The sequence below is a fragment of the Odontesthes bonariensis genome, chromosome 5 (assembly GCF_027942865.1).
Source record: "Odontesthes bonariensis isolate fOdoBon6 chromosome 5, fOdoBon6.hap1, whole genome shotgun sequence".
Lineage (NCBI taxonomy): Eukaryota > Metazoa > Chordata > Actinopteri > Atheriniformes > Atherinopsidae > Odontesthes > Odontesthes bonariensis.
Window position 1 is genome coordinate 25,701,519 of NC_134510.1, and position 26,280 is coordinate 25,727,798.

General features: G+C 40.9%; 1 protein-coding gene across 1 annotated transcript; it reads right to left on the bottom strand.

Moving 5' to 3' along the window:
* Positions 1 to 258: 258 nt before the first annotated feature.
* Positions 259 to 20,633, bottom strand: pitpnc1b (phosphatidylinositol transfer protein cytoplasmic 1b). Its single transcript, XM_075465695.1, has 10 exons — positions 20,019 to 20,633; positions 15,967 to 16,115; positions 13,445 to 13,533; positions 13,189 to 13,196; positions 12,970 to 13,041; positions 5,691 to 5,783; positions 3,956 to 4,111; positions 3,186 to 3,249; positions 2,945 to 3,031; positions 259 to 1,510 (listed from the first exon to the last, which is right to left on the bottom strand). Exons 1-10 carry the CDS (start codon positions 20,064 to 20,066, stop codon positions 1,356 to 1,358), a joined length of 921 nt encoding a protein of 306 aa, XP_075321810.1. The 5' UTR covers positions 20,067 to 20,633; the 3' UTR covers positions 259 to 1,355.
* Positions 20,634 to 26,280: the final 5,647 nt, after the last annotated feature.

The following is a 26,280-nucleotide window of genomic DNA, read 5'->3' on the forward strand; positions in this document are numbered from 1 at the left end:
CCCGCATCTGTTAAACATTCCTAATTCTCTGTTGTCTTATAGTGAAAAAATGCGACAAACAATCACGTCCTCTGCTGCTGGAGCAGGTTCCACATGGCACACAAGTGTGAAATTGCTGAGCAGATTATGTGTGAGTGCTGTGTTGCCAGCAGCTGGTCTGTCTTTACAGGTCAATACAGATCCAACATAGCTGATAATGTGAGCAACCAGTCAATTTTTTTTTTTGCTTTTCTGGGCAGAAATCATAGCACAAGTGAATTCTCATTGTAAAAAGGTCTATTTATTGATACAAATCCACTATAAAAGACTATACAGTGTAAATGTGATTCCAAAAAAAGCAACAGTAAGATTTCCCAATTATATACATTAAACAAGTTTTCATCATTGCCATTAGTGACCCCTGATGATGACAACCCAGTCTATAAAAGAATCAAGCCAACAGTGTTATAAATAGTGGCATCATTGGCACATAATTGAAGTTTAGCCTTGGTTTGACCTGCTCACAGTTCTCAGCTAAGCGCTCAAGGAGCCAATACAACGCCTCAGTGCCCTCTGTCAATACACCTGGTCTGACCTATTGGCTGAGTTGGAGAGGGGAGCCGATCCATTGCATGGGCCGCCTCCCCCCTTCTCCCCTGCGCTCTCATTAGATCTACTCTATTAAACTCCTTATGCATCTGTCTGTAGACTGCAGGTTGGGGGCTTGGAAACAATCATAGAGCCCTGCTGGTGGTTGGTGTGCTCCACTCAGGCTGAAGAACTGAGAGAATGTGCTGACATGCACCATGTTTGGAGGCTGTTGAAGACACTGCAAGGTTTTGATGGGATTAAAGGGATAGCTCAACATTTTGGGTTCTCTGGCACATTTGGATGAAGGCATCAATGCCACTCTCTGTACAGTGAACACAAGCTGTAGCCAGCAGCCAGATAGTTTGCCCTCATACAAAGACAGAAAATAAGGGAAGCGGCTAGTTTGGTTCTCTACAATTGTTCAAATGGATTCATCTACCAAGCTCACAACATTTTTCCTCAGTGATTTACCTGGTGAAGTCCCTGCCAGAGTAGTCCCTATACGATACCCCTAAAAATGGCATATTGTCGTTTTTTTTATACTTTTACTGTGTTTTTAAGTGGATTAAGTCTTTCTTTGATAGGCATAAATCTTCTTATCTAACTGGGTCTGAGAGCAAAAGGATTTTTGTCCCCCAAAATGTCAAACTTTGCCTTCTACAACCAAATTGCTATTTGCACACGTGTGTGTGTTCATATTTTCCAAAAAAAACATCACATGACTCAGATGGTTTTTGACACTGTGTTCGGGTTTTGTGTTTGCATTGTACAAAGTGTGTGAGGCATCACTCAGGGTTTGAGTTGAGGCGAACAGGAACGTGTGGCAAAGATGCGTCTGGGGTGTCAGACATGGCGTTAGTCACTCCCATCTTCTTCAGGGAGCGCTCATCTGTCACAGAGATGGAGCGAGAGAACGCAGGGCGGGAGGCACCTGGTGGACCTGTGATGGACAGGCAGATATTTTCTTTATGCTTTGGCAAAACAAGTATATTTCATGCCCTGCCTATAAAGCAAACTCAAAGTGAGCAAATGATCAAACTTTTTAATCTAAAGAAAAAAAGAACTTCAACAAAGAAAGAAAGAAAAAAGGGAGAGTCCTGTTTGAGTTTCCAATGTATTAAGTATACTTAAGAACTGTGTCAAACACTTCAACTCCCATTAGTTTAATCCCCTATTCGTATTCAGCGCACGCACCCTACTTCTTATTAGATTCTCTCGAGTAAATGACATCCATTTACTTTTATTAAAGCAGATGAACAAAATGAAAACCACGGTATTGCTCCGTCTGTGCAGTGCAGAGCTGAACGCTGTAGCATTTTTTGGCCTGTAGGGGGTCAAGGCAGTGGAGTGAGCTGCAGCAGGTTGAGCAATGACTGCAGATTTGTTGCAGCTTGATGTCTCTCATCATCACACACAGAAGGAGAGAAAGAGAGAGAGCACAGGCACAAGATGGTACAGCCCGTACTGGGAATTCTACCTTTGATATCGTTCACATCCTGCTGAGGTTCACCACACAAACCAGCAGGGGGCAGGGTGACCACACACGCACACACAATAGACACAAAACCACATGCACATCACATATATGCCCAAACACATACCCCCACCAGTACTAACATTTACAGCTAAGTGCTGCAATGGCTGGTTATTTATGTTTAGAGGGCTCATGATGGGGAGAGTGCAGCAGGTGGCTGCATTACACTGTTTATCAGAGCGACGCAGTGGCATTATCACTTCATGAACCATCCTACCCCTCCATCTCACACACACACACACACACACACGAAGACACAGTACATCTGTTTTTCTGTCATCTTTTCTGGGCATACACCCTCTGTCTCTCCCTCCTCGCTGCTCCTTGTGTTGTGAAATGCCTCCCGACTGCTCTTTCCTCTCCATTTTTTCTCCCACAGATGTACTCCAGCCATCTGGGTACTTGTAGGGCACAGCGAAAGCACTAGTGGAGCAAGCTGCTCTCTTCAGGCATGTCAGAATTACACAGCTATTAATTCATGCTCTTTTGTAGTGTACTGACAGGGCCAGGCAACATAACGTAAACACAAAATACCTGTTTCTTCTAAATTCCTCATGGTTCAAAAATTGTGTGCACTGAATTTGAATTGTGTACTTTTTCCTCTCTGCCTTCTTCTCTTGCTCATTATGGTGAACTGAGATGTAAGGATAATTACCTCAGAGCACAAATATACATTTCAGACCTACAGCTTTTTTCCATCTACTCCTTGTTACAATCATTGGTTTCTATGTCTTTCTCTCCCTGCCTCCACTGCTCTCACATGCAGCTGTGCTTTCCCTCCCTTCTCTCCAATTCTCTGTGGCATTTCAGTACAGTGCAGGTCACGAGCTGCAACCTCACCTGTGTTGCTCTGGCTGGATTTGACTTTGCTGTTGGTCTTCTCTTGCATTGTATGCTCATACTCCCTCACCTCTTCCAAATTCAGCCCTGTGGGGAAAGCACAGGCACGTACACGTGCACACTGCATTAAAACAGGGACAAAAATATGGATTTAATTTCACAGAAAGTAAAGCCATAGTTCTAAAAGTATTTTATCCCGTGAATGCTGAGATGCGGCATTGTCTCTGTATTTTTGACCCACCGTGCCACTCGTCAATCCAGGCTACTGCCTGTCTGTGGCCAACAAGAAGAATGTCTCTGATGTTCTGAAATGATAAAGGAAACAAGAACATGCCATCAAGAAAATGTAATTAAAATGACACAGCTGTTGTGTGTAGCCATGTGTGAAATGTAAGATTTAGCTTTATTATGTAGCGCATCAGTGTCAAAATCATGGCAATCATTTGTTTAATTAATCTAAGATCATGGGATGTGTGGGAACTTCTCTCAGCGGTATGACGTGTGTGAGGCTTTGTCAAAATGAGAGCCACAAACCAAACGCCCATGAACAAGAACAAACAGAAACTTTGGGGTTTTGTTCATGCTCCATTAGCTTGGCTCACTGTGGAGGATGAATGTGTTGAAAGAGTTTAGCTTGTTCCACCAACCTCCATTGTGAGAAATTATGCTGTGTTAGAACTGGAGCAGTAGATGCCCTCTCACTGTTATGGTACAAAGCAACACAGCAATTTCACTAATAAATCAGAGCTAATGTTGAATTACACGAAACGCCGTGCAGAGGTCATTTGAGACTGACAGCCCTCATGGCGATGCTTTTGGTAATTATGCTAAAATCAGGAAATTGTTGTGGTGATTTATTCGTGTCAATATTCCTCACATGGCAGACTCAAATGAAAAAAAGAAAACAAACAAACAAACAAAAACAACAATCATGAATGAGGAGGATTGTCACTTTCTCTCAGCCCAGTTCAACACAAAAAACCCACAAAGGGAAAGAAAGCCACATCTCACTCGGTGTATGAACTCCTCAGTCCTGGTCTGGAAGCCGTACACCTCAAAGCTGCACTTCACCCTCTTATAGGAGCACATAATGGGCTTGTGTTGGTCTCTCCAGTCTTTCTGCAGAGGCCCACGGTCTGTTTTACTTGATCGCCAGCGACTCAGATCCTGCACAGAGCAAAGGGGGGTGGGGGTTAGAAGCAGACTGTGACCCTGGGAGGTGCTTCCAGAAAAAAACCTATGGGTGTCTGTAAGTGTGCTACAAGCATGTGTATATGTGAGAGTGTCACGATGTTTGTGTGGAGGTGTAAGCAGGTTTTTGCTCAACACAGTCCTTAAGAGGAAAGTGTGATAACACACATTATGCATCTGAGACCAAAGGAAGCTCATGTTTGTGATTTTATGTCCTCATCTTGTCACTTTATAGAAACCACCGGTACATTTGAGATTGTTTTGTGTGTATGTGCATGCATGTATGCTTGTACAGTCTGTGCTGAGTTGTTCTTGACTTGCTTATGTGTACAACGGTCTGTAAATTGATCTTTGTTGTTGAGGACATGCAGGCAGTAAAGAAGGGTGAAATCTGTGATGGGAGGCATGCAACAATGTCTTTTTTCAACCCTAACCCTCTTCATCATCTCAGGGTTCACATATGTGCATTACAAGACCTTATCTGTCAAGGAATAGTCTGATTTTTCGGGAAATACTCAGTGTAAGTGTTTAATGTCTGTGTGCTCAGTATGGACCTATTAGCCTAGCTTAGCATAAAGACAGGAAGTAGTGGATATAGTTTAGGTGCTTTTATAGCAAAGTAAAAGCTGTAACCGTTACTGTGCCATATTTGTTGACAAAAACTCCTCATAAAACCAGAACTTGCAATGTTAATCCTATGTATGTAGCTGAATTAAAAGACAATTTGTGTAAGTGTAAGTGGTAGCAAGCATTATAGCCCAAATATGTAGGTCTCTGAAGTGACTACCAACTCAAAACTAGTCTATCAGATTGATGTGTGCTTCTGTGAGTTCTCAGGCTACGTATTGTGTGCTCTTCAGATGGTAAGAACTTTCTTAGAGGGCTATTGAGCGTAATGTGTGCCTAAATTTATGTTTGTATGGTTGCACAGAGCTATACTACTGATCTCAAATAAGGGATAACCCATAGAAATATGGGGCGGAGCAAAATTTAGTGACTCACTGCGCCCCTTAAAACACACTGCTTTGTGCACAGATGTGAGGGCATGGGTTGTTGTAGCGTATATTCATGGTGTATTGACTGAAGCATGTCACAGAAATTTCAATCACATTTCCCAAAACGCTGAAAAGTTCCTTTAAAATAACACAAGAGAATTTTTTTCCAAAATGTTTTTCTCTTTGGCTTCCCCTACAGTTGAGGGATGTAACACGACTGTCATAAAAACAAATCTCCGTGTGAGCCCTGCACATGTACAGCCATACACATTATTTTGTTGTCACGCAGAAGAGGCCATAAAGACGACATCCAAAGCCCACAAGGTGGGTTCTGAGGTGTAGTATCTCAGCTCCCAGGCGCTCCAGGGCAGTTTCGGGTCAGTGAATGTGCATAATGTAGGTCAGCATACTTCCAAACAAGTCATAAGCACACTCTCTAGTATTCCTTTACTCTAATAACATAGTTTTTCCTTCATCTTTATTTATTTATTTCTTCATTCATTCATTTATTTATCTATTCATTTGTTTATTTTGTCTGTTTTAAAGAGTGCAGAACGTACCTCTGATTCTTTGTAGTGTTTTTCAGGTATGGGGTCACTCAGGATATCCAGGAAACTCACATTCCCTTCTGGAGTTGGTGTGTCTCCAAACACCTACATCCAAACAGATGGGGAGGTCATACAGTATAATGATGCACATACACACTCTCACTCATACTCTTACACACATACATTGCTCACTCAGCGGAGAGCAGGATAAGAGTAGATAAGTAACTGTGTAGAAAACGGAGGTCACACACCATAGCACCCCACGCTATATTCCACCCTGAGGCCCTTGAAGGAAATCACTCTGGAGCAAACAGACGAGAGAACAGATAGATAGTAAGCAGGGTAGGGGATGACGGAAAAAACAAGGACATATCGGGGATATTAAAAGACAAAGAAAAAGAGGTGCTATGAAAGCAGAATTCATTCTTCCTTGGGAGAGGATAGAGTGAACCTAGGGAAAGCGAGAGAAGAGATTGCACTTTCACCTGGCCTTGTACCGAATTTGTTCTAAAGCCCCGCTGATGTTGATCATTTCACAGTTCAAAACTAACAAATAAGAAAATCCTGGGGTAAGATAATAGCCTGATAAGCTCCCGCGGTGCGGATGTTGGTCTGTGTCTACCCCAGGCCCTGCTCCCCTTTATGGAATGTGTTGCTTTGGCTGAGGATATTGTGTTGCCTTTAACGCTGCGCTCAGAGCATGACACTCTCACGGTCTCTTCTGCATTCTCTCTGTGTGTTTTCACTGTAAAAATACTTTGTTGTCATCATGGCTTTGAAAATTTGTATTTAAGTAAAACAAACAAAATGTAAATGTGACCAATGACAAAGTGATGGTTGCTTTTTTTACTGGTCATATTTGTGCATGACTGCTCCACTACGAAGCAAACCGTACAACAATTCAGCCATATCAGTGAAAACACAGGCGACTATGAATAGCGAGTGCGGAAAAGAACTCGAGCTGTGCTGCTTGTGATCAGGATTTACTGGTTTACGAAATGGGTCAATCAGTCAACACTGGATAATGAGAAAGCAATCTCATTCAGAATGAACACAATAATTAAACAAATAGTACGCAAAACAATGAGAAATCTCTGCTGTAAGCTTCACGCCCAAAATTCCTGAACTCTCATCAGGTTCTAGATGGGAAAGTAATCAGTGATGGAGTTTGACACACACATCTGAGATTAGAGATTCTCACAGGGATGATGGACTTTAATGGGGTTTTACTCCCATATGAACATACAGACTTGTGGATACGAGGTGCAAGTGTTTATAGTATGTGCACAGTTCCAGATTTTGTTTTGAGGCCTTTGAAATACTGCACTGTAGAAAATTATCGGAGTTAGACTTATGCCAATAAGAATATGAAATTAAGACCTGCCTCTCTATAGGCCTGGTACCTTATGCCATTGAAGTAAAAAAACGGCTGTTGCCTTTATTTCAGGAAATCCAGTACTTAAAGGTCCCAATTCCCTGAATATGGTTCCTCTGGTGGAAATTCAGCTATGACGACTAAAAACGAGATATTACACACAGGAGATGGAATCAAAGATAAAATGCCTGATAAATGGAAATAATTTACTTCCATTTTTCAGGCAGCCAGAAACCTTACTCTAACTGAACACCAGTGTTCTCTGTAGCTCCTGAATGTGTAAATAAATAATGGTAATGTTGACAGGTATGTGTACTTGCACAGCAATATTCTGACTTCTGACCGAATGGAAATAAGACAAAATTCCAATTATGGTTACATTAGCTGCGGGTAGGATATTCCATTCATATCACCGTTTACATTTTATAGAGCCTAGTCCGATTAATAACACAAGCCTACATTAATGCCCCCTAAACATTTATAAAGTTTGTGATCATCCAAATTCTTAAATATATCCATATCCCTTAAAAAAATCTCTCAAGTGCATCTTTCTTTTACCACAGCCCTCCTATTCTGCCCTGAAATCCACCAGAACTAGTTTTGCCAGATCGTGTGATAAACAAACAATCCGATCTACAAAAACAAGCCCAAAACAATCTGCTGTGCTCTTAAAAAACATGCCCAGGGGGGTATTCCTAGAAAGTAGCTAAAGTAAGCCAGGCTATAGCCGGTAAGCGTCGCTTGAACTAGCGCCATCTCCCAATTAAGCCTATAGTCGTTCCCCGAAGCCATTCCAGCTGCATCTCGTTGAAGCTAATCCAAGCGATAGCCTAGCTTAGTGCGAGTGCACGAGCAACGTAAGAAGCCCGGACGAGTGGATGGTGGAAAAACCGAGATCTGTGTGAAAATGAGAGCGAGAAGCGCTGTTATTTTTTCGGCAGCTGAACAAATAATGCTTATGGAGCTGTATGAGGATTTTAAAAGTGTCATCACCAGAAATGGTAATACAGCTGCGATCAATAAAGCGAAGAAACGTCATGGCAAACAACTGCAGACAGACTAAATGCGTAAGTTATGATTATGAAAGTTTCATACCATTGTCAATTGTTAGACATTTATTTTACTGTCCTCATGTATTTATGCTCTCCTCTTTGTGTTATAATTTGTTTACATAAAGTTGCTGAATTGTCTCTGTATGTGATGTACAGCACAAATATACTGGCCCTGCTCACTTTATTAATAACCCAATAATCGACACGCATCATCATACTTTGTGACTATAATATCTTGTGAGACCCACATATTCATTTTTCACTGTTACATCTCAACAGGATCAATCTTAACAGCCAAAAGCGTACCTGTCAGCAAGTGAAGGTAAAGTACAGGAAAATATTTCAGAGTGGTAAGTAGCCTTTGAAGAAATGTGTTTGTCCAATAAAGAGAGATATGGAAGAAACTGAAAATAAAAAAGATCAAGCCAGAGATCATGAAACTGGAGAGGGATGTTGGTATAAATTCAGATAAAGGAGAATTTGGTGTTGTGAACTGTATTTTATTCTGTTTTCTCTCCACAGCTTGAGAAACATGTAATAATAATTAAACAATTCAACTCAACTTGAACTCAAACTTGTCATTATTGTACGGTTCATGCGACGTGTTAGAAATGTGTTTTTTACATTTATATTCACAGTGGGGTGCCATGACCTAACGTGTGGAAAGTTATAAATCATCTCTGTCCATTTAGCGAGCATTAAAGAGAAACAAATAAAATCATTTAAATTAATTTAAAAACAAGCAACAGTCTAGATAAATTAAAAGATAGCGTGCAGATTTCATGCATAGACACATGAGAACAGAAATGTTTTTAACCTGGATTTAAAAATGTCTCCATTTGGTGAAAGTTTAATCTCCACTGGCAGTTTGTTCCACTTGTTTGCAGCATAACAGCTAAATGCTGCTTCTCCATGTTTAGTCTGGACTCTGGACTGGACCAGCTGACCTGAGTCCTTGGATCTGAGAGCTCTGCTGGGTTTATATTCTCTGAACATGTCACAGATTGTAAACCATCAGCAGGCTTTTAAAATCTATTCTGTGACTGACTGGAAGCCAGAGTAAAGATTTTAAAGCTGCTGTGATGTGTTCAGATCTCTTAGTCCGGGTTAAAACTCCAGCAGCAGCGTTCTGGATGAGCTGCAGATGTTTAATGCTCCTTTTGGGGGACTCAACGAAGAAAAGACTTCAGCCTGAAAAGTTGTCCACAAGACAAAATGTATAAAATATGAAGTATACTATTAATTTAAGATGGCTCTGTCAGAAGTCAGCCATGGTGCCTGAGAAGTTTAAGCAATGAACCTGTATTTAATTTGGCCAAAGGTCATTTCTATCCGTGCCCTTGTTTTAGCATGTGCATGTGCATGTCCTTGTTCCTGGATCAGGATATGGCGTGAGGAGGTACGGCCAGCATGCATAGCCTCTGTCCCCAAGCAGGACACCGTTGAACTCTCCTTCAGAATAAGATAAATGTTGGATGGATATACATGTGTTAAGACTTGGCAATTGGATGCAATATGTGCCTTATATGGCTATCTATAATAAAGTATGACGAGCACTTTAAATTCCTTAAGATGACCTCTACACCTGACCTCTCATTAGATTACCAAAATTCTGCCTATGCTACACCTTACTTCAAAAGTACACTCCTTCGGGTAAGTAAAATTCTTGCGCCTTGTGCAAACCTCTGTGCCAGTGAGGATGCTCGTAAGATCCTAGAATCATGAACTGATCCTGGCCATTTAGCCTCAATGTTGGAAATGAAATGACCTCCATCACAGATCATCTGTATGCACGGAGGATAGGAGTCAATGATGAGGTTTCACAGGGCATAAATGTAACATTGCTCAGCATTACTCAAAAGGGTTGATATGTTATTTTTCAAAATGAGAAATCCAGTTCAGAGTCTATGGACAATTATCCCCAAGTGTACCTGTACATTTAGGATATGGAAAAATGTTCGGTTTACATAGTCAGCCTCCACGGGTCCAGCAGGGGCCTGGACAATGTGACAATGTTTAAATCCAGACTGAAAACGGTTCTATTTATATGACACCTGAAAGTTTTTTATCTGCACTCTTCACTTTTAAATTAATTAATTAATGATTTTATTGCCATCTTGTGATTTTATGTAGCTGTAAAGCACTTTGAAATGCCTTTTGTACGAATTGTGCTCTACAAACACTCACCCTCTGTTCAAGTCTAAACTCAAAACCCATCCGTTTAACTTTGCTTACCTACAGTGATTGCTTCCTGTGTTTTTTATCTAATATCTTGTTTGTACAGTCCTTGACTGTTTTGAAAGGAGCTTAATTGTATAATAAGATACAATATAAGATACAATAATTTGTATCATTAACATTATTACCTGTCCCCCATTTTTCTGAGTCTGGTCCTACGTGGGTGTAGATCGGGTGTTTGTTAGGTATTGATCAGTTTTAATGAATACCATGTTCTCTCATTTAATTTCATGCTCAATACGTGTGTATAGTTGCGTTTCTTTAGTTGCACTGGCACCGACTGATTGATTTTTCGAGACAGTGAAAGTGGTGATATGATAACCACAGTTTTTGCTTCGTTTTTTAGACAAGACATGAGTTGCGGGAGCGCAGAATTCTTGGTGAACATTTCTTTCCGGAGTCTGTTTCAGCCGGTCGGACATTTTTTGAGTTGCAGCTAAGCTAAGCTTCAACTTTAGCCTGCCCGCGACCAGGCTAGTTCAACTCCAAGTACCCCTGACTGCAGACCGCAGATCGGGGCGGAGATCAACGTTGAGGGGGCGGGGCTCAACGTTGAGGGGGCGGAGCTCAATGACTCCTTTGCGGGTGCCATCTGGTGGCGGAGACCATGCAGCACATTCACAAACAGCAAGCAGCACCGAGTTGCCTAAAATAAGGAATGAATTATAACTGTATATAAAACAATTATAATAATACATATTAGATATATAATTATATATATGAAACAATTATATATATTAGATAGATAATTATATATATATAAGCACAGAGTTTGACCAATCAACTATCTGCAGACTGAGATCAGCTGATTATCTGAGTCAAGACTGTCCTACTGTTGCCTGTTTGGGACAAAAACCTGCAGCTGGTGATGGAAATTGAATCATTTTGAACCATTGTCTCAAAGTGGTTCACTACCCGAAGCTTCATTCAATTCCCTTGGGTTACATATACTGGCAGTAGCGATTGTTGCACCAAATAAAGCAAATATGATACATCTCTTCTGTATATAATAACACAATAATTTAAAAACAATGTGAAAAATTTTGGTTTGTCATTCATATTTTCTTTGGGAGTGTGCTTGGTGTAATAAAGAGGGTGCTTGTGTTGCTTCACGTGTTTTTATTCAAGAAAAATAGTTTTTGCACAGTAGAAGGGCTCAAATGGTTTCTTTTTTTTTTTTTAGACAATTTTTCCAGTGAGTTTGAAGCATGCTTCAAAGCTTTGGTGTTGTTTATTTTTAAAAAAACGAGTGTAGGGGCATAGTACTATGAATTATTTTATGAGACACACATCTCTCTTTTTTTAAATAAAAAATTGACAGTTCTCGTTTATTTTTGAAAACCAGAAGTTACCACATGCTGTTGAAAGTTAGCGCTGAGTTTCTAAGTCGTCTCCGTGGTGTAAGATAATAACTAAGCTAATAACTAAGAACACAGTGTATCGTCACAGAGAGCATAGCATATTTTAAAATGAAAAAAATGTTACTTTCTTCCTTGTCTGTCACAAATATTGCAAAATAGCACATTAAAAAACAAATCTACTTATTCTCCTCCACACAGTCTTCTTCTGCGGTTCAATGTGTTGTTCTATGTTGAGCATCAACGTTGAGCACCGCCACCAGATGGCACCCGCAAAGGAGTCATTGAGCTCCGCCCCCTCAACGTTGAGCTCCGCCCCCTCAACGTTCCGCCCCCTCAACGTTGATCTCCGCCCCGATCTGCGGTCTGCAGTCAGGGGCTACTCAGTTCAGCAGCATAAACTACCATGGTTACTCAGCGGGAGTTCAAATAAGCCACCTTTATGGAACGGAACTCTCGCTAACTTTAGCCACAAGTAGCGAAATAAGCCAGGCTTTCCGCTAAGCCAGCTTCTAGTAATACCCCCCAGATCGCTCATAATAGCTCGACCTGGTTTTGCGTTGTAAACAGAGTGTCGCCAGATGAAAACTGGAAAAATGAATTGAAAACTCCAGTGGGATGTTTCAGGTGTTCACTCATTGTGACAAGGATCAGGATAATCTATTTAGCCTGATTATATTATTGCTTACTCTGGTTATGACCTTATTCTGTTTAATGTTATTAGACAATGCTGTTTAAAAGGCAAAGTTTTATTCAGAGTATGGTCTTAATTGGATGGATATTGGAATATTGCTGTGCATGTGAACATAGTCACTGCTGTGTTCACAATAGTCTGAAATAAATTTACATAACTTGTAACTTTCTGACATGAAACAAGATTCATAGTGTTTCTCTCAACAAGCAGCGCTTCCAGAATTCTGACATGTTGGGTCTTGTTTCTTGACTTCCCTCCTTACACAGTGTAGACGCACAGAGTTGCTCCTGTTTGTGAGTCTCTGTCTGAGTGGGTTTACGTGTTTTGGCTTTGGACATTATGCTGCATGGCAGCCATGATAAGCACGCTGCACGTCTGGTTAATAGATCTGCCAATAGTGCATTTTGTGCTTTGCTTGTTTTCCTTGTAATGGGCACATCAACTTGATGAACGCTTTCATGGTGCTACGGAGAAAATTGCAATTCCTGTCTTTCCCCTGTCCTTCTCCTCCTCCTCCTTCTAACCATTCCATCTTTCTCACCTCATGCTTCTTCTCAGTCAGGCCCATACTTACATTGTTGTTAAGGCCATTGTTGTTCTCGAATCTTGTGTCAATACGGATGCTGAACTTGGGGAGGAATGATACCTACAGGGTGACAAGGGGTAAAAACAGAGAAAAAAAAGGGCAGAAGTACAGAGAGCGAAAGCAGGCTGCAGATTAGATTCACTGACACTGGAAAGAGACGAGCTCTGTTGCGTTCTTGTACAGTAAATGATGTGTGAGAATACTTACTGAGTACTCTGCAGCACCAGGGACATTCAATATGGATAGAGGGAAACATCATTAGTTACTCATATGCATGAGCATGAAATCAAAGCCACACACACATTCACTTTACCACCAGTGTGATACATATGTACACAGTGATAAATATTTGATGGCACTTGAAAAACCAGCTGTTGCAAGTGAAAAAGCTTTGTATATGCAATGAAGCGTAAGTAAGCTTATGCTTTGCACAAACAGAGGAAGAAAAAAAAAGTGCACCCACCTGTAATGGTGTATGGATAGAAGTTCCAGGCCTTTTCTGTCACGTAGAAGAATCGAGGGACAAAAGCTTTTGCCCAAGACGGCAGTTTACTGAGAGCAAAAGAGAAAAAAAATAAGAATCACAGTCACAGAGTGACGGTGTGGAGGAGCAGCAGAGAGATTATGGAAGGAGACAAAGAGATCCTAAGTGTGTGTGTTTTCTGCCATTTATAGCTGGGATACCTGTAGGCTACTTTCACCACAGTGTTCATTTGTATGACTCATTCTCAATTACACCTGTGAATATGAATTGTTACTGTAGCGTCTGAGTCAGAATATGATTGAGGTTGAATACATTGTGTCACTTTACCTGTGTGCGTGTCTTCCTGCATACTTTTATTAATGAGGACCAAATGCCCCACAAGTACACAGAGATTAGAAGAATCCTCCTCAGTGAGAGCAGTGTCTTTACCTCTTTAACAGTTTATTCAAGGATTAGACCTTGGGTTTATAGTGGTGATTGGAATAAGACCTGTGATTTGTTAGGGTAATGAGTGGCATTATTACAGGGTTAGGAAATTAAAGAAGAAAATGCTAGTTGTTTTTTAAACTGCTCTTTTAATATATTCACAGTTCATTTACGAGTACAGACTGTAGCAAATTGAAAAAAAATCCCTTCAGTGGGTTCATTCAAATTTCCCCATGTTGGGTATGGTAAGCAGTGTATAAAACACTGACTGATTTTTAACATGCTACAATATACTGCAGTTGCAAGCCAAAGCAAAATGTAGCACACATAGTTGATAAATCATAAGAATAGATTTAGTTTAGATACATAGAACTGTTTAATACTTTAGGAAATGTGCTTATTTATTATGTGGCCAGTAATTGTATAAGAGCCCACGGCATCTTTAAAGCCACTATCATGCTTACATGTAGGTCATACTTTCTCTATTCATGAAGGTCCCATTGGAGGCTCAATGATTACATGTCATCATCAGATGGTGTCTTTGTCATTGTGCTATGAGGGAATCAGCTGTACATGTGCTTTAAGACTGAAATGGAAACATGATTTGAGGATAGGATAGGTGAAGGTTCATGCTGCATTGGATCAGTGAGAAGAATATTCTGATGTCAAGACTAACAAACTAATGCACGATGTATGAAGCCATGACTGTGACAACCTGAGCAATGCCTTTGACTTTCTACTCTAAACATTTAGGCTGTTTGACTAAAATGAGGAAGCTCATTGTGATAAATGCACACCCCACGCCCGCTTTGGTGTCCATTAAGCCCATCCATAACCATCTCTCACCCTGATTGTAAATATTTCATGATGTTACTTGGTAGCTCTTTAGGAAACAAGCAATGAACAACCCAATCGCTTCAGCAAAGTTTACCTAGCTTATGTAGCTGCAAATTTATTGTTATTTGTGTAGAGGTGTCTTGACTGTTATCACTTGCCTGACAGTGAAACAGCTAATTACAGTCCTCAACTGAAACAACCAATCACAGCAGAGCAGAGCCTCCCTCTTGCACCTCGCCTACTGATCCAATCTAAAAAAGGTCTGTCTCAGAATACATTCTGACTTCAGAGACTGGGGAATGATAAACTTCCCCTACCACCATTTTTAAAGCTCATTGTTAAACTAAAATTAAAACTATTAAAAACAGTTGTTTCATTGTTGATTATGTCATGGACTTACTTTTGCTTTCTTTATGGCAGCTGCTCATGAAACACTGCCAAAACAAGGTGCTGTGTTTACGTGTGTTTTTAAATCTCTTTTTTATTGACAAAGAAAATACAACATGATCTGAAGATTAAAACTGAATGAAAGTTTATTTCACAAAACCATTCCTTGAGTAAATCTTTCAATGTGGTCTTACTTTCGCTTGCAGCTGCATTATACTGCAGTTTGTTGTAGTAAAACCGTCAACGAGAGTTTATATGTTCATAAATCGGGAGGTAAAGTAAAAAGTTTCCATTATTTGAATGTTTCAAGTTAATGTTAATAACTGTTTTTGATCATTTCTCTGTTTTGTATACAAGGTTTATATAGCCTTTGACTGCTGATAGATACATTTTCAACAGTGCAAAGGAAAATAATGAGAGGCTAAAACCTCCCACACATCCTGCAATTACCACCAGCAGGATGACGTGGACGCATTCTCCCAGCTGGAGGCCTGCACTTACACAATTAGAACACTTAAAGGTTTACTGGATAATGAGCTGATAGAACAATAAGATCTTCCGCTGTAACCTCACAGTAAAAGCCTCAGCATGTTTCAGACAAAGGGTTCTTGGACTTCGAATGTAGACATGTTACACTGCACTGTGGGTTTACTGTGCTGAAACGATGATTTATTGCTTGTAAGTGGCTTGGGTTTACATGACGTTAACTTTTACTGTGAGGCAAGAGACTGAAGATCGAACAGCATCAGTTACCGTAATGACAGAACTGACAACCTAAGGATAAGACTGGGGTTGTAAATAATCAGGGTTATTGGTACAGTAAAACGGTCCTTGAGATGCTGAACCCATACCTGCTGAGGTAGATTCGCTTCTCGGTCAGCTGTCCGCGGCCGTGCTGAGGGTGAGTTTCTGCCTCATTCCTAATCACCTCCACCCCTTCTCCCCCACCACTCTGCTCGCAGCTGTGCTTACTGATCATGTAGAGCTGCCCAATCCTGTACTGGAGCCCGGGGATGATGTTTATGGTGGTGAGGGCGGGAATGATGTGAAGAGATAGGGAGAGAGAAAAACTGGTAAGGAAACATGATGCAGAAAGCAAAAAATCTTTGTCCTAATCCACGAGATGTGATTCAGTCTGATCCAATCCCAGTGATACATTCTGAGGACTTTACTGTCTTAGGTCTGTGTTGGTGCTGGTCATATATAAAGGAACAAAATTTCAACTGAGCATCTTTATTGCTGGTATCTAAAACAAACTTTTTGGAAGAAATTATATGTTTTTCGGAAAGATTAATGAAAATGGAAATACAAATGTTATCATGGAATAAAGTCTTATAATAATCATAGAAATAAGTTCAAATAAAACGCCACTGAAAGGATCTGTTGCTCTATTAAATATCCTTTAAAGTTTTGCAGCAGGGATGCAGTTTTGTGGGTAAATTTAACCTCCCACAAATACTTTATACTTGACTTTGTTTGGCAGCTTTTGTTATTACAGTTTCGTTGCAGATAAGTATCTGCATTTGCTTCACATCAAGGTGAACGGAATGACTTGTCATCTCATTACAATGCATTGTTGTGCTTGGAAATCTTGGGTCCTGACATTCATGTAGATGTTACTTTGACACTTATCACCCATCTAAGCTTTGTTGCTGAGCAAGCACACCCTGCTTCCCATAGTAAAAGCCCTCTCTGACAGCAGCCGCCTCAACCAGCAGGACACTTTGCCCTTTCACATCGCAACCCCACAAACTTTTCTGATCCCAGTCTGATCCAACATCAGGAAAAGCACTGGTCTACAGACACCCCTGTCTTGTAATCAACACGACCCCAAGGGTCTGCTGCCATTGACCAGACACAGCTGGACATCCCTATAGGCCCCATGCTGTCAGAACTGTTCAACTTGTGCTACTAAAGCACATTTGATCATTTAGTGACTTGTCAGGACAGAGTTTCCTTATTCATAAAGGTAAATAAACTAACATGCTGCGCTGACTGTAAAGCCCCTTGAGGCATTTTTTTTGTGATTTTTGGATGATAAGACAGAAAGAAAAAATAATGAGGAATTGAGAAAACAGTAATGACTGTCAGCCAATTTCAGGAAGTAACCAGCAAAGTAAGTCTGTCAGAAGGGAAAAACAAAACACAAAAAACGCCTGGCAGGAGGTTTAACCATAGTTGTTGAGTTTTATTTGACTTTATAGACATTTGGTCAGGGCTGCTTGGGCATACGCTTTTGCTCTTTATTTTTCAAATAGTCACATGCTGTGTATAATGATTTCCCTGACGTGACCATTTCAGAATTTGGGAAAATATAATTTGGTCAGTGAGGGTGAATGCGTGGTGTCTTAATGAGGATGATGGGATTTTGATCTCTGTTGTAGCCCCAGTTTGTGCCTGATGCTGAGACGGGAGTATTTTCTTTTAGTGGGTCTAAAGAGGACAAGGCCTTTGGGCATCTGGAGCTCAGTCTGACAGCATCAGTGCTGCATTCTAAGCAAGCTACGTACTTCATACAAAAACCCTTCATCTTTGCTTTAGTTCTCATTTGGTCCTCTCTAATCTTGTTATGGGTTCAGTTTTATGTTTGCTCTGAGTATAAATCAGTTGTTTAACTTTATTCTTAAAGTTAACTGTTGAATTATACAACAAAATATAAAGTGCTATGCTATTCCATTCTAATGCAATGAATTTTGCTGCCCTGTATGTATGAGTTATCAAAGTATAATTTCAGTTAAAAGCAGAAACAGGGAAAGGTGGGGAGAAAGAAATAATGAATGAAAGAGAAAGAAAGAAAGAGAGAGAAAGAAAGAAAGAAAGAGAACGAAAGAAATAGGGCAGACAGCCGTAGGCCATCCTTCACTGATGACATCATGTGACACTCCTCCTTCTTGTTGCAATTACTGTGGAATGTCAACATTCAATATTTACTTATTGTGTATTTATGGGACTTAATTAATCATAGTGTCGTGTGCTTTTATGCCGTCGTAAGACTAACAGACACCGGCTTGTGAATCTGTTTTGCTTTATGAAATTGATCTTAGCTGGCACTTCAAAATACCTTTCTGTCCTTAAATCATTATCTTGCTCTCTGAAGGGCTGTTGTGAGTCATAAATTGACACCTTTTGGCACGTATTTCCTCCTACAGTTTTTTTAAGGATCGGTTTACAACAATATGTTCGTCATAAATTGTGGAGATGTGTAAATATAGCTCATTGTATCATGGAGACTCTGCTGATAGAGTCAGTGTGACTGCAAAAAAAAAAAGATAAGTTCATTATCGAAATGATTTATGATTAAAAAACAGATTAAATGTTCGTGTTTGATAATGTACTTAATTTGAATTCACAGTACCCATTTCACTAAATAACCACCTCGGATCAGACATTTTAATATAATTCCTTGTAGAGTGACGATACACAGAGGCCACAACAAGTAATTGAAGTAATGAAAACACCCATGTTTTCATAGTTTTTATCCTGCAATGTTGAATTAAAGTAATTCTAATTTAATGGCCACTTAGAGTTTGAGCCAGCTCTGCTCTTGGCTGACTTAAATCTGTCTCATAACTTTTATTCTTGCACACTTCCATTAGAGAAGTTTAATCTATATTAAAGCTTTTGCTTAATCACAATAACCAGTCATGGTCATTCCTTTAACTAATAAGAACAATGATTGTAACAATTATACCATGGAACAGGGATTCTGAAACAAATATACTGTGAAGACCCTGATTAAAAAAAAAAGAGCTTTTGAAAGACAGTATGTACACAGGGAGAGTCACCTTTATAAAACCATAAATCATTAAATCTCACAGAGGGGTTGAGTACATTTAAAGGCAGTGGACATTATTGTGATATACAGGTTGGTAGATAAGTTAAGCACAGCTGTATCTGTCCAGAGTGATCTACATCTGTCCTCCTCTAACAGACACAGTATCTGCGGATCAGAGTCTTGCTCTGGGACATGTTCAGCCAAAGCCAGGAGGAGAAGGAAAATGAACCATCAACCCTGCTGACGCAGTCTGTCACCTCAGCTACTGTCAGCTTTTCTCAGAGCAGAATACTATAAGAAATATCTATCCAAACACTAGTGCTGTATTGTGTTACAGAAGTGTTACTGGATATATTTTACACTTGAGAATAAACACAATTCACCTTAAAAGTGGAGCATGGCTTGGGATGTTGTAAATGGCTTTGAATGAGATAGCCATCTCGATTTGATACCTCCTCAAGTAAGCTGCATCTGCACTTACATTACATTCTAGCCAAAGGATTTGCTGCAAGCTCAAGTTTCTGTGCACCCTGTACTGATACTGTAAATCCCATTCTGGACTGCAATTTGTCCCTGTTATTGTTGTGGTAACAGGTAGAGGTGAGGGGGGTAGGGAGGTGTGTACAGGAAGGGATGAGGACATTCCTTTTGAAGGACACTTCAGGGAATAACTCCCCTTCTCTCTTAGTGGAATCTGTTTGTGTATAACGCTGCAGGCTGAATTCCTTTGTTTGAGCTCAGGTTGTAACAAGTCTGACTAGTTTGTGTCCTGCACAAATGAGAGAGGCAGAGAAGCAGACACACAGACATACTATACACAAAATAGCATACTGTGTGAGGCTGCTGGCCAGGTGTTGTGTGCTGGCTCTGTCAGAATGCCTGAGTTCATCGCTGCCGAGGAAACCTCAGAAACCTCACTACCCAATGTGCCAACGCTCCCACAGAGCAGCTGCAGGAGCTGTGTGTGCTCTGTTGGCGCTTTTCTTGTAAGCATATTAAAACTTCCAAGAATGCAAGCTGAAAAGACGTACTCACGTTTCAAATAAACCCTTTCTTTTGTCCGTCAATTTAAAGTTGAAGCAGGGTAGTGTGTGTGTGTGTGAGTGTGGGAAAGACAGACTCACTTACCTCTTCCATAGTCAGTGGCATACATATGCGGTACTCTTTCATCAACATGCTGCTGCAACAGGGAGAGCCGTCTTTTGAAAGTGAACGGTGAAACTGGGCTTGAGTCTGTTTATCTCAGCTGTCTCACTTGCATAGTAGACTTGCTCAGGCACGCACCACACTGACCACAATGACCTCTTTTCTGACGCTCTTCCCCTTGTTTTGCTGATGTCAGTGGTCCGTGGAGTTAGGTCCAGTTCTTTCTGTCAATGAGTGTTTGCTGTTTTCTTATTTCTCTCACTCCTCAAAGCCTTGTCCCTGCTCTGCTTTTTGTTTCTGTTCCTCAATTAATCTCTACCACGTTTTAACTGCTCCCTTCCTACTTCTCTTGCTGCTTCTTCTTTTTCTGCTCCTGCCTTCAACTGCGCTTTCTGTTCGCTGTTTTTCCTCTCTTGCTTTCTGTTTGCTTTCTCTCAACTGCGTGAGGAAACTGGCTGAGGCAAAAATAAAACCTACCTCTAACCTACTCTACCTGCTCCTTCTTTCCTTCTGCCCCTCTCTTATTTAAGTCCTCCTCATATGAAACCTTGCTTTCTACTCAGTGCTCCTCCCATTCTCCTAAATCATCATCCACTGTTTTCAGTTCCTCACAAATTCCTTTGCTGGTTCCCTCCTTTTCTCTTATTTCTCACCCTCCTACACAAACTCTCCGCCCACTGTACTGAACTGCCTCTCCACCTGTGTCACCCCCTCCCACTCCTCCCTCTCAGATCTGTATCTGTTCTTGCCTCTCAGTCAAACAGACTACTGTCAACAAAAATGCTTGTCGTCTCGTGTCTGGCGACATGAAAGTCATGCAGATTCCTTACGATGATGTTCAGATTTTTAAGCGGATTCCTTAAAACAGGCCCCTCCTTTCCTCAGCTCACTCCACTCCACTCCACTCCAAGTGTATGAATGGCCGTCTCACAAGAGTAGTCAGAGTTGGCAACTGGATTAAATATTACCAGAACCAGAAGAGCTTCCATGAAACACAGCTCCAGACTCACTCACTTTGTCTTAACTCATGACCTTCAGCTGGGTTTAATTAAATCCACCTTCAGTCAATGAGTAGTGGAATCGAAGCGGTCATAATATCTTGCTTTTGTCCATCCTTGTGTCATAGGCCACTCAGCCACTGCCAACTTTATGTTTTTGCCTCTTGATCAAATATGTTAAGCAGATGTTTGAGTGAAGTTTCTGGGTTAGTGCCATGGTAACCACGACCAACAACGGGTCCTGGACTCTTCCTCTGGCGGATTTTGTTTGCTTTTCTTAGTGCGTCTGGAGACAGGACCAAAGTAGGTCTCTTCACGTGTCTTTGCTGTTATCAGCTCTGCACTGAAAAAGCAGTGAAAACTAATTCCTGGTGGGGTTTGCTCCTGTCTTATCAGATCAGTGTTTGGAGAAGGGAAGACACTTCAGAGAGCTGAGGTGTGCTTTGCTTGTCTCTGTCTCGATTTTCCCCAGACTCACGGGGCTCTGACAGCACACGCGCAACACACATTAAGGATGATTGGTGACGACTTGGATGTGGATTCAGCATTTGATCAAATCATTGATTGCTTTGATTATTTAGTTGCAGTTATTGAATGATGGGGGGACATGGTGAGGAATGAGTCAATGAAAATAGATCTTTACTGTAGACTAAACTTTTCTCTTTTGATTTCTTTGAAAAACAACAATCACAGTTTGAGGAAGTTACAAAGGTGGAGACCGGTGGAGATCTGACAATATTGTGCTCATTTCAAATGAGATCAGACTGACAGCTTGAGCGTGAAGAAAAGGCTCCGGGATTTTTCAACTTGGCTGAATAACACGGTCACAGTAAGGATCGTGTACACCTGACTGATCTGAAGATGCTCCATTTCACCACCATGTGGTGTAGCTTGGAGTTCATCTCATTTAGCGATCAACTCCAAGCTGTGTTAATGCCATGCTAATGCTTGTTGAAAATTGCGTAAAATAAGCCCAGATGGATGAAAATTTAGGACACTGCTACTGTCAATGATCCTCCAGAAATTTCTCCTTTTTTTTTAGTTGAACTCTCAGGCCACTGGGGTTCCCCAACTCTGCCCTCTGAGGCATGTTGCTGCCATCAAGTTCAAGATAAGCTAATATTTTTGATGAAAAAGTAAAATGCCTCTCTTTTAACATTTGATATGTTTCTTTGTTCTAGTGTGAATAAGATATTGTTTTATTTGGGTATTTTCTACGAGATTCTTATTTCCCAACTTATTTGGAATCAGGGTTGTATTATGTGACTGCATAATCTGTTTTATTTGAGTGGAACTCTTTAATGAGTTGATGAGTAAAACTGAGTGAGACATCTTAAAGCTGTTCCTTTGGTCAGAGTTGCTTGTCTTGTTGTGGAGAAATTAGAGTCGAATCCCACGTTGGTCAGCCGTTCATTGGGGAGTTTATTGAACAAACTGTCACAGCAAATGTGCATACAGAATGTACAAAATGTCCGACGAGCTCATCTTGTGACACCCTTTTATACCGTTTTATCATAACAAGTGTACGTGGCCCTCTCTGGAGGCGCCTAGCTTTCGCCGTTTATCATAAACACGCTCATTCTAACTATCAACAATATTCATATGAACCAGTCAACAAGGCCCAGGATGTAACTAGGCCAGAAGTCATGAGAATGTCATGACATCCTTCTCCCACAGTCTTTATTTCCTGTCCTTCAGGATGAGGGCGCAGGTGCTGATTAATCTGGAGAGGACTTCATCATGGGGATTATACCTTTCACATCCCCTTAGATCATTCAATGAAAAATAGATGGGACTCTTAAAACCAGTTGAGGTGTTCTTTGACCTCTATGTCTCCTGCTCTTATTGTGTTTCTATGTGTGTGTGGCCATATTTTAGTGCAACAGCAGTGGTAAGCAGTCCTGTTTTAAGCAGAAAAAAAGGAACAAACAGATCATTAACTGGTGGTCTGGCTGCCACAGCTGCATTACTGGCTACTCAGGTGCTGTTTACACATACCTTTTTCTATTTTGATAAACGCATATTTTCTAACCTTCGTTTGCAAAAATAACTAGGTGCACACAGCCCCGTTTAAAAAAAAAAACACGTCTACATTGATCAGCATAAATACGCTATCAAGAGCTGTTAAATTACGCCAAGCCTGACGGTGGCAGTGTTAGAACAATGAGAATTCCACACAAGCCAATCAGAAGCCTAATAGAGAACCGCTGACAGGAAGAACTTCGAAAAAATGTATTTCGTTGTTCCTATGTTTCCCAAACGTATTATGTGAGGTACTGGAACAGTTCTTCACACAGCAGTGATTTCCAGGCATGTTCTTGCAATTCCGGACTGTTTAAACTTACTGATTTAAAAACACACGCGTACACTGTAAACGAGAGAATGGCGTTTTCACGCTAGCATCCTGCCAACATGGCGGATAGGGGCGGGGCTCTGTACTATGACGACAACTCCTCATTCTCAATTGCCCAAAACTCCGTTTTTGTCTCTTTCAACCAGTTTACACACAAACGCTAAACGGAGTTTTTAAAAAATCTCCACTTTTGCCGGAGTTTTTTTTATGCCTCGTTTTCGGAGGAAAAAACTCCGTTTGTGTATAAACGAAAGGCACAAACGAAGGGAAAGGTCTTCGTTTATCAAAATACCCGGGTATGTGTAAACAGCACCTCAGTCTAAAGGTGTGGTTTAAAGACATGGTCTAAGGTTCTTTGGTGTCCCACCCCCAACCGAGAGTGTGAATGATGGCTCCTTCAGCCCAGCCCTGGATAAGCAATGGTTAGGTGGAAGGCACAGTGCTGAGGCACTGAAGCTGTAGAGTAAGATTTAAGATGAGGAATTCAGCAGTCTGGGAGGATAAAGTTGGACTGGTTTATGAGCCCCATGTTGTACATTTAGGAAGTGTGGTAAGTACCAAAATCTCTTTGTGAGTTGGTCCGGATCCTCTGCCTCCCTCCTTTTCTCTCCACTATCACAACAAGCCTGCTGGATGCCTCTGATCTCCGTTTTGGTCCAATCATCAAAAACCTAAAGTATTTAGGTCAGACTTTGGCCTCGCAGATAAAAGGAGCCAAATAACAGTGAGAGAAAGTACACATGCCATTATTGTCCTTTGTTCAGAAAGTGTCTCAAAGCACAAATGCCATCAGATGCAACTGCACAGCAGAAAAAAGAACTGGCTTGTTGCTGTACTAACATCTCTCTGTGTTGTGATGTGTAATGTGTGTTTTATGACCTTTAAGTGGGGGGTCTTTCTATGTTTGTGTTGTTGGCTCCAATGTGTTAAGATGTAAGCTTAGTTTTAATCTCCTTGTAGTTGAGTATCAGGCTAGTGCTAAGACATTGATTGGCCCAACTCCTTAATTGATACCACTGGAGGACCGCCTGCCAGGGGGATGTGGATTTTGTGTGTATGTGCGCTTTCTGCAGTGTTAGAAGCTCGAAGTGAATCCCCTTATGACCTGGATGAAACAGAGCGTTCACTTATCTTTATCGAATCCCAATCTTGAAATACACGTGCACACCAGTGAGAGGAATGAGGGCTTATCCAACATCGTTAGGGGCTCCAGACAGCGTTCCAGGACATGCCAATCAACACAGCCCCCTATTTCATAACTTTGCACAAGAGATGCTACAACTGCCATCATTAATTCCTCCAAGGACACACACACATAGATACTGCACCCATATGAACATATGTCATCACATATGTCATCTCCTGAGATTCCAATTATAAAAAAGAATAATTTATTTCCAGCTTTTCGCCATATTCATGAGTTAAGCAGTATAGAATGAATTCCACACATTACATCCATTGTCGAATTTATGTTCCCGGATGAATTATAGATGTTGTTTGAAACTGTTCAGTGTTCTTAAATGTCATCATTAATCTGAACAAGTCGCAACTTTTCCAGCTCATTTCCACAGAGGAGAGTATAAATGTGTTTTTGCCTCTGAAGAGTTTGTGTGTGCAAAGAAAAGGATAAAATATCTAGATCTATTCCGTAGTTTGCATTATTCCTTTGTGTATTTGTGAGTCTGAGGGTGAGAGGAGGAGAGAAAGTTCTCATGAGCCCTGAAAGCAGCCAGAGGCTAGTGTGTATCTGAAGGCGTTCAGAGTTGGGATGATCAGAGACTGTGAGCCCAACATATTCATCAAGGCACTCCACAGGGACAGAGGTTGAGTTGCACTACAGAGACGAATAAAAAAAAATCTGCGGACTGAAAAGAAATGTAATAATTTATTCCAGGAATGGAGTGGAGGGGGGGTATTGGAGACAAGTCTATGGATAGGGGAAGGGCAGAGGAATGGATTAAGACTGTTTTCAGTGTGGGCCTGCACGTTTTTCACATTCCACATAACACACTGAAAGAAAATGCAATTGCCACTCTCTATCACTTTTGTAATGCATGTGAGGGCGGGAGACGAATAGAAAGAGACAGACTCAGTGACTAAATGCAAAGTAAATGCATGGCTGAAGAATTTACAGGAACTTTAAGAGTCACCTTTAGCTCCTTTAAAGACCTGTCGGTACTGTGATGCCCTTACTGTGAGATTTGCAAGGTCAAACTCAAAAGAGAATCTAACTTGCCAGCCAGCGGTAACAACCAATAAACATCCCAAACATTTAGGTGTAATGCTAGTCAAAAATAGCTCCTTTTAAAAAGGCTTGCATAGATGCTGATATTACATCAGTAATACCACAACTGGATCATTTTTCTTCTTTGAAAGAAGAACAAAAAACACCGAAGGTTTTTCTCAGTGGGAAAGATTTTCCAAACTGGTTTCAGAAAAAGTTTGATTTTCCAAACTGGTTCCACTCTGTTGATCTGTTGGGTTAAAGCTAGTCAGTGATAGATTGTGACTGACAGATGGTTCATCCAATCACTTGCCAAATATTTTTGAAAGCACCTGCCCTTTTACAAACAGTTTCCAAATTCAGTTTCCCAGATGGTTCCGCGTAACAAACCATCTGGCACATCAGGTGACTGTGGCCCCGTCACACTCCTTCACCAAACCCTATCAACTCTCTGTCTGCGTCTCATCTAACCAGCCTTCCACTACATACATCCCCATTGCTCCATGTCAAAACTGCATGTCTTTCCTGTTAATACCACATGGTCCAGCCAGGCTCAGAAAGTAATCAAAATTGTAAGCCCACACTATACAAAATAAATACGATTTAGTGGGTTCTCAAATGGTTGTTGAATATAGATTTGTGTAGAAATTCCTTGAGGCCCTAGATCTG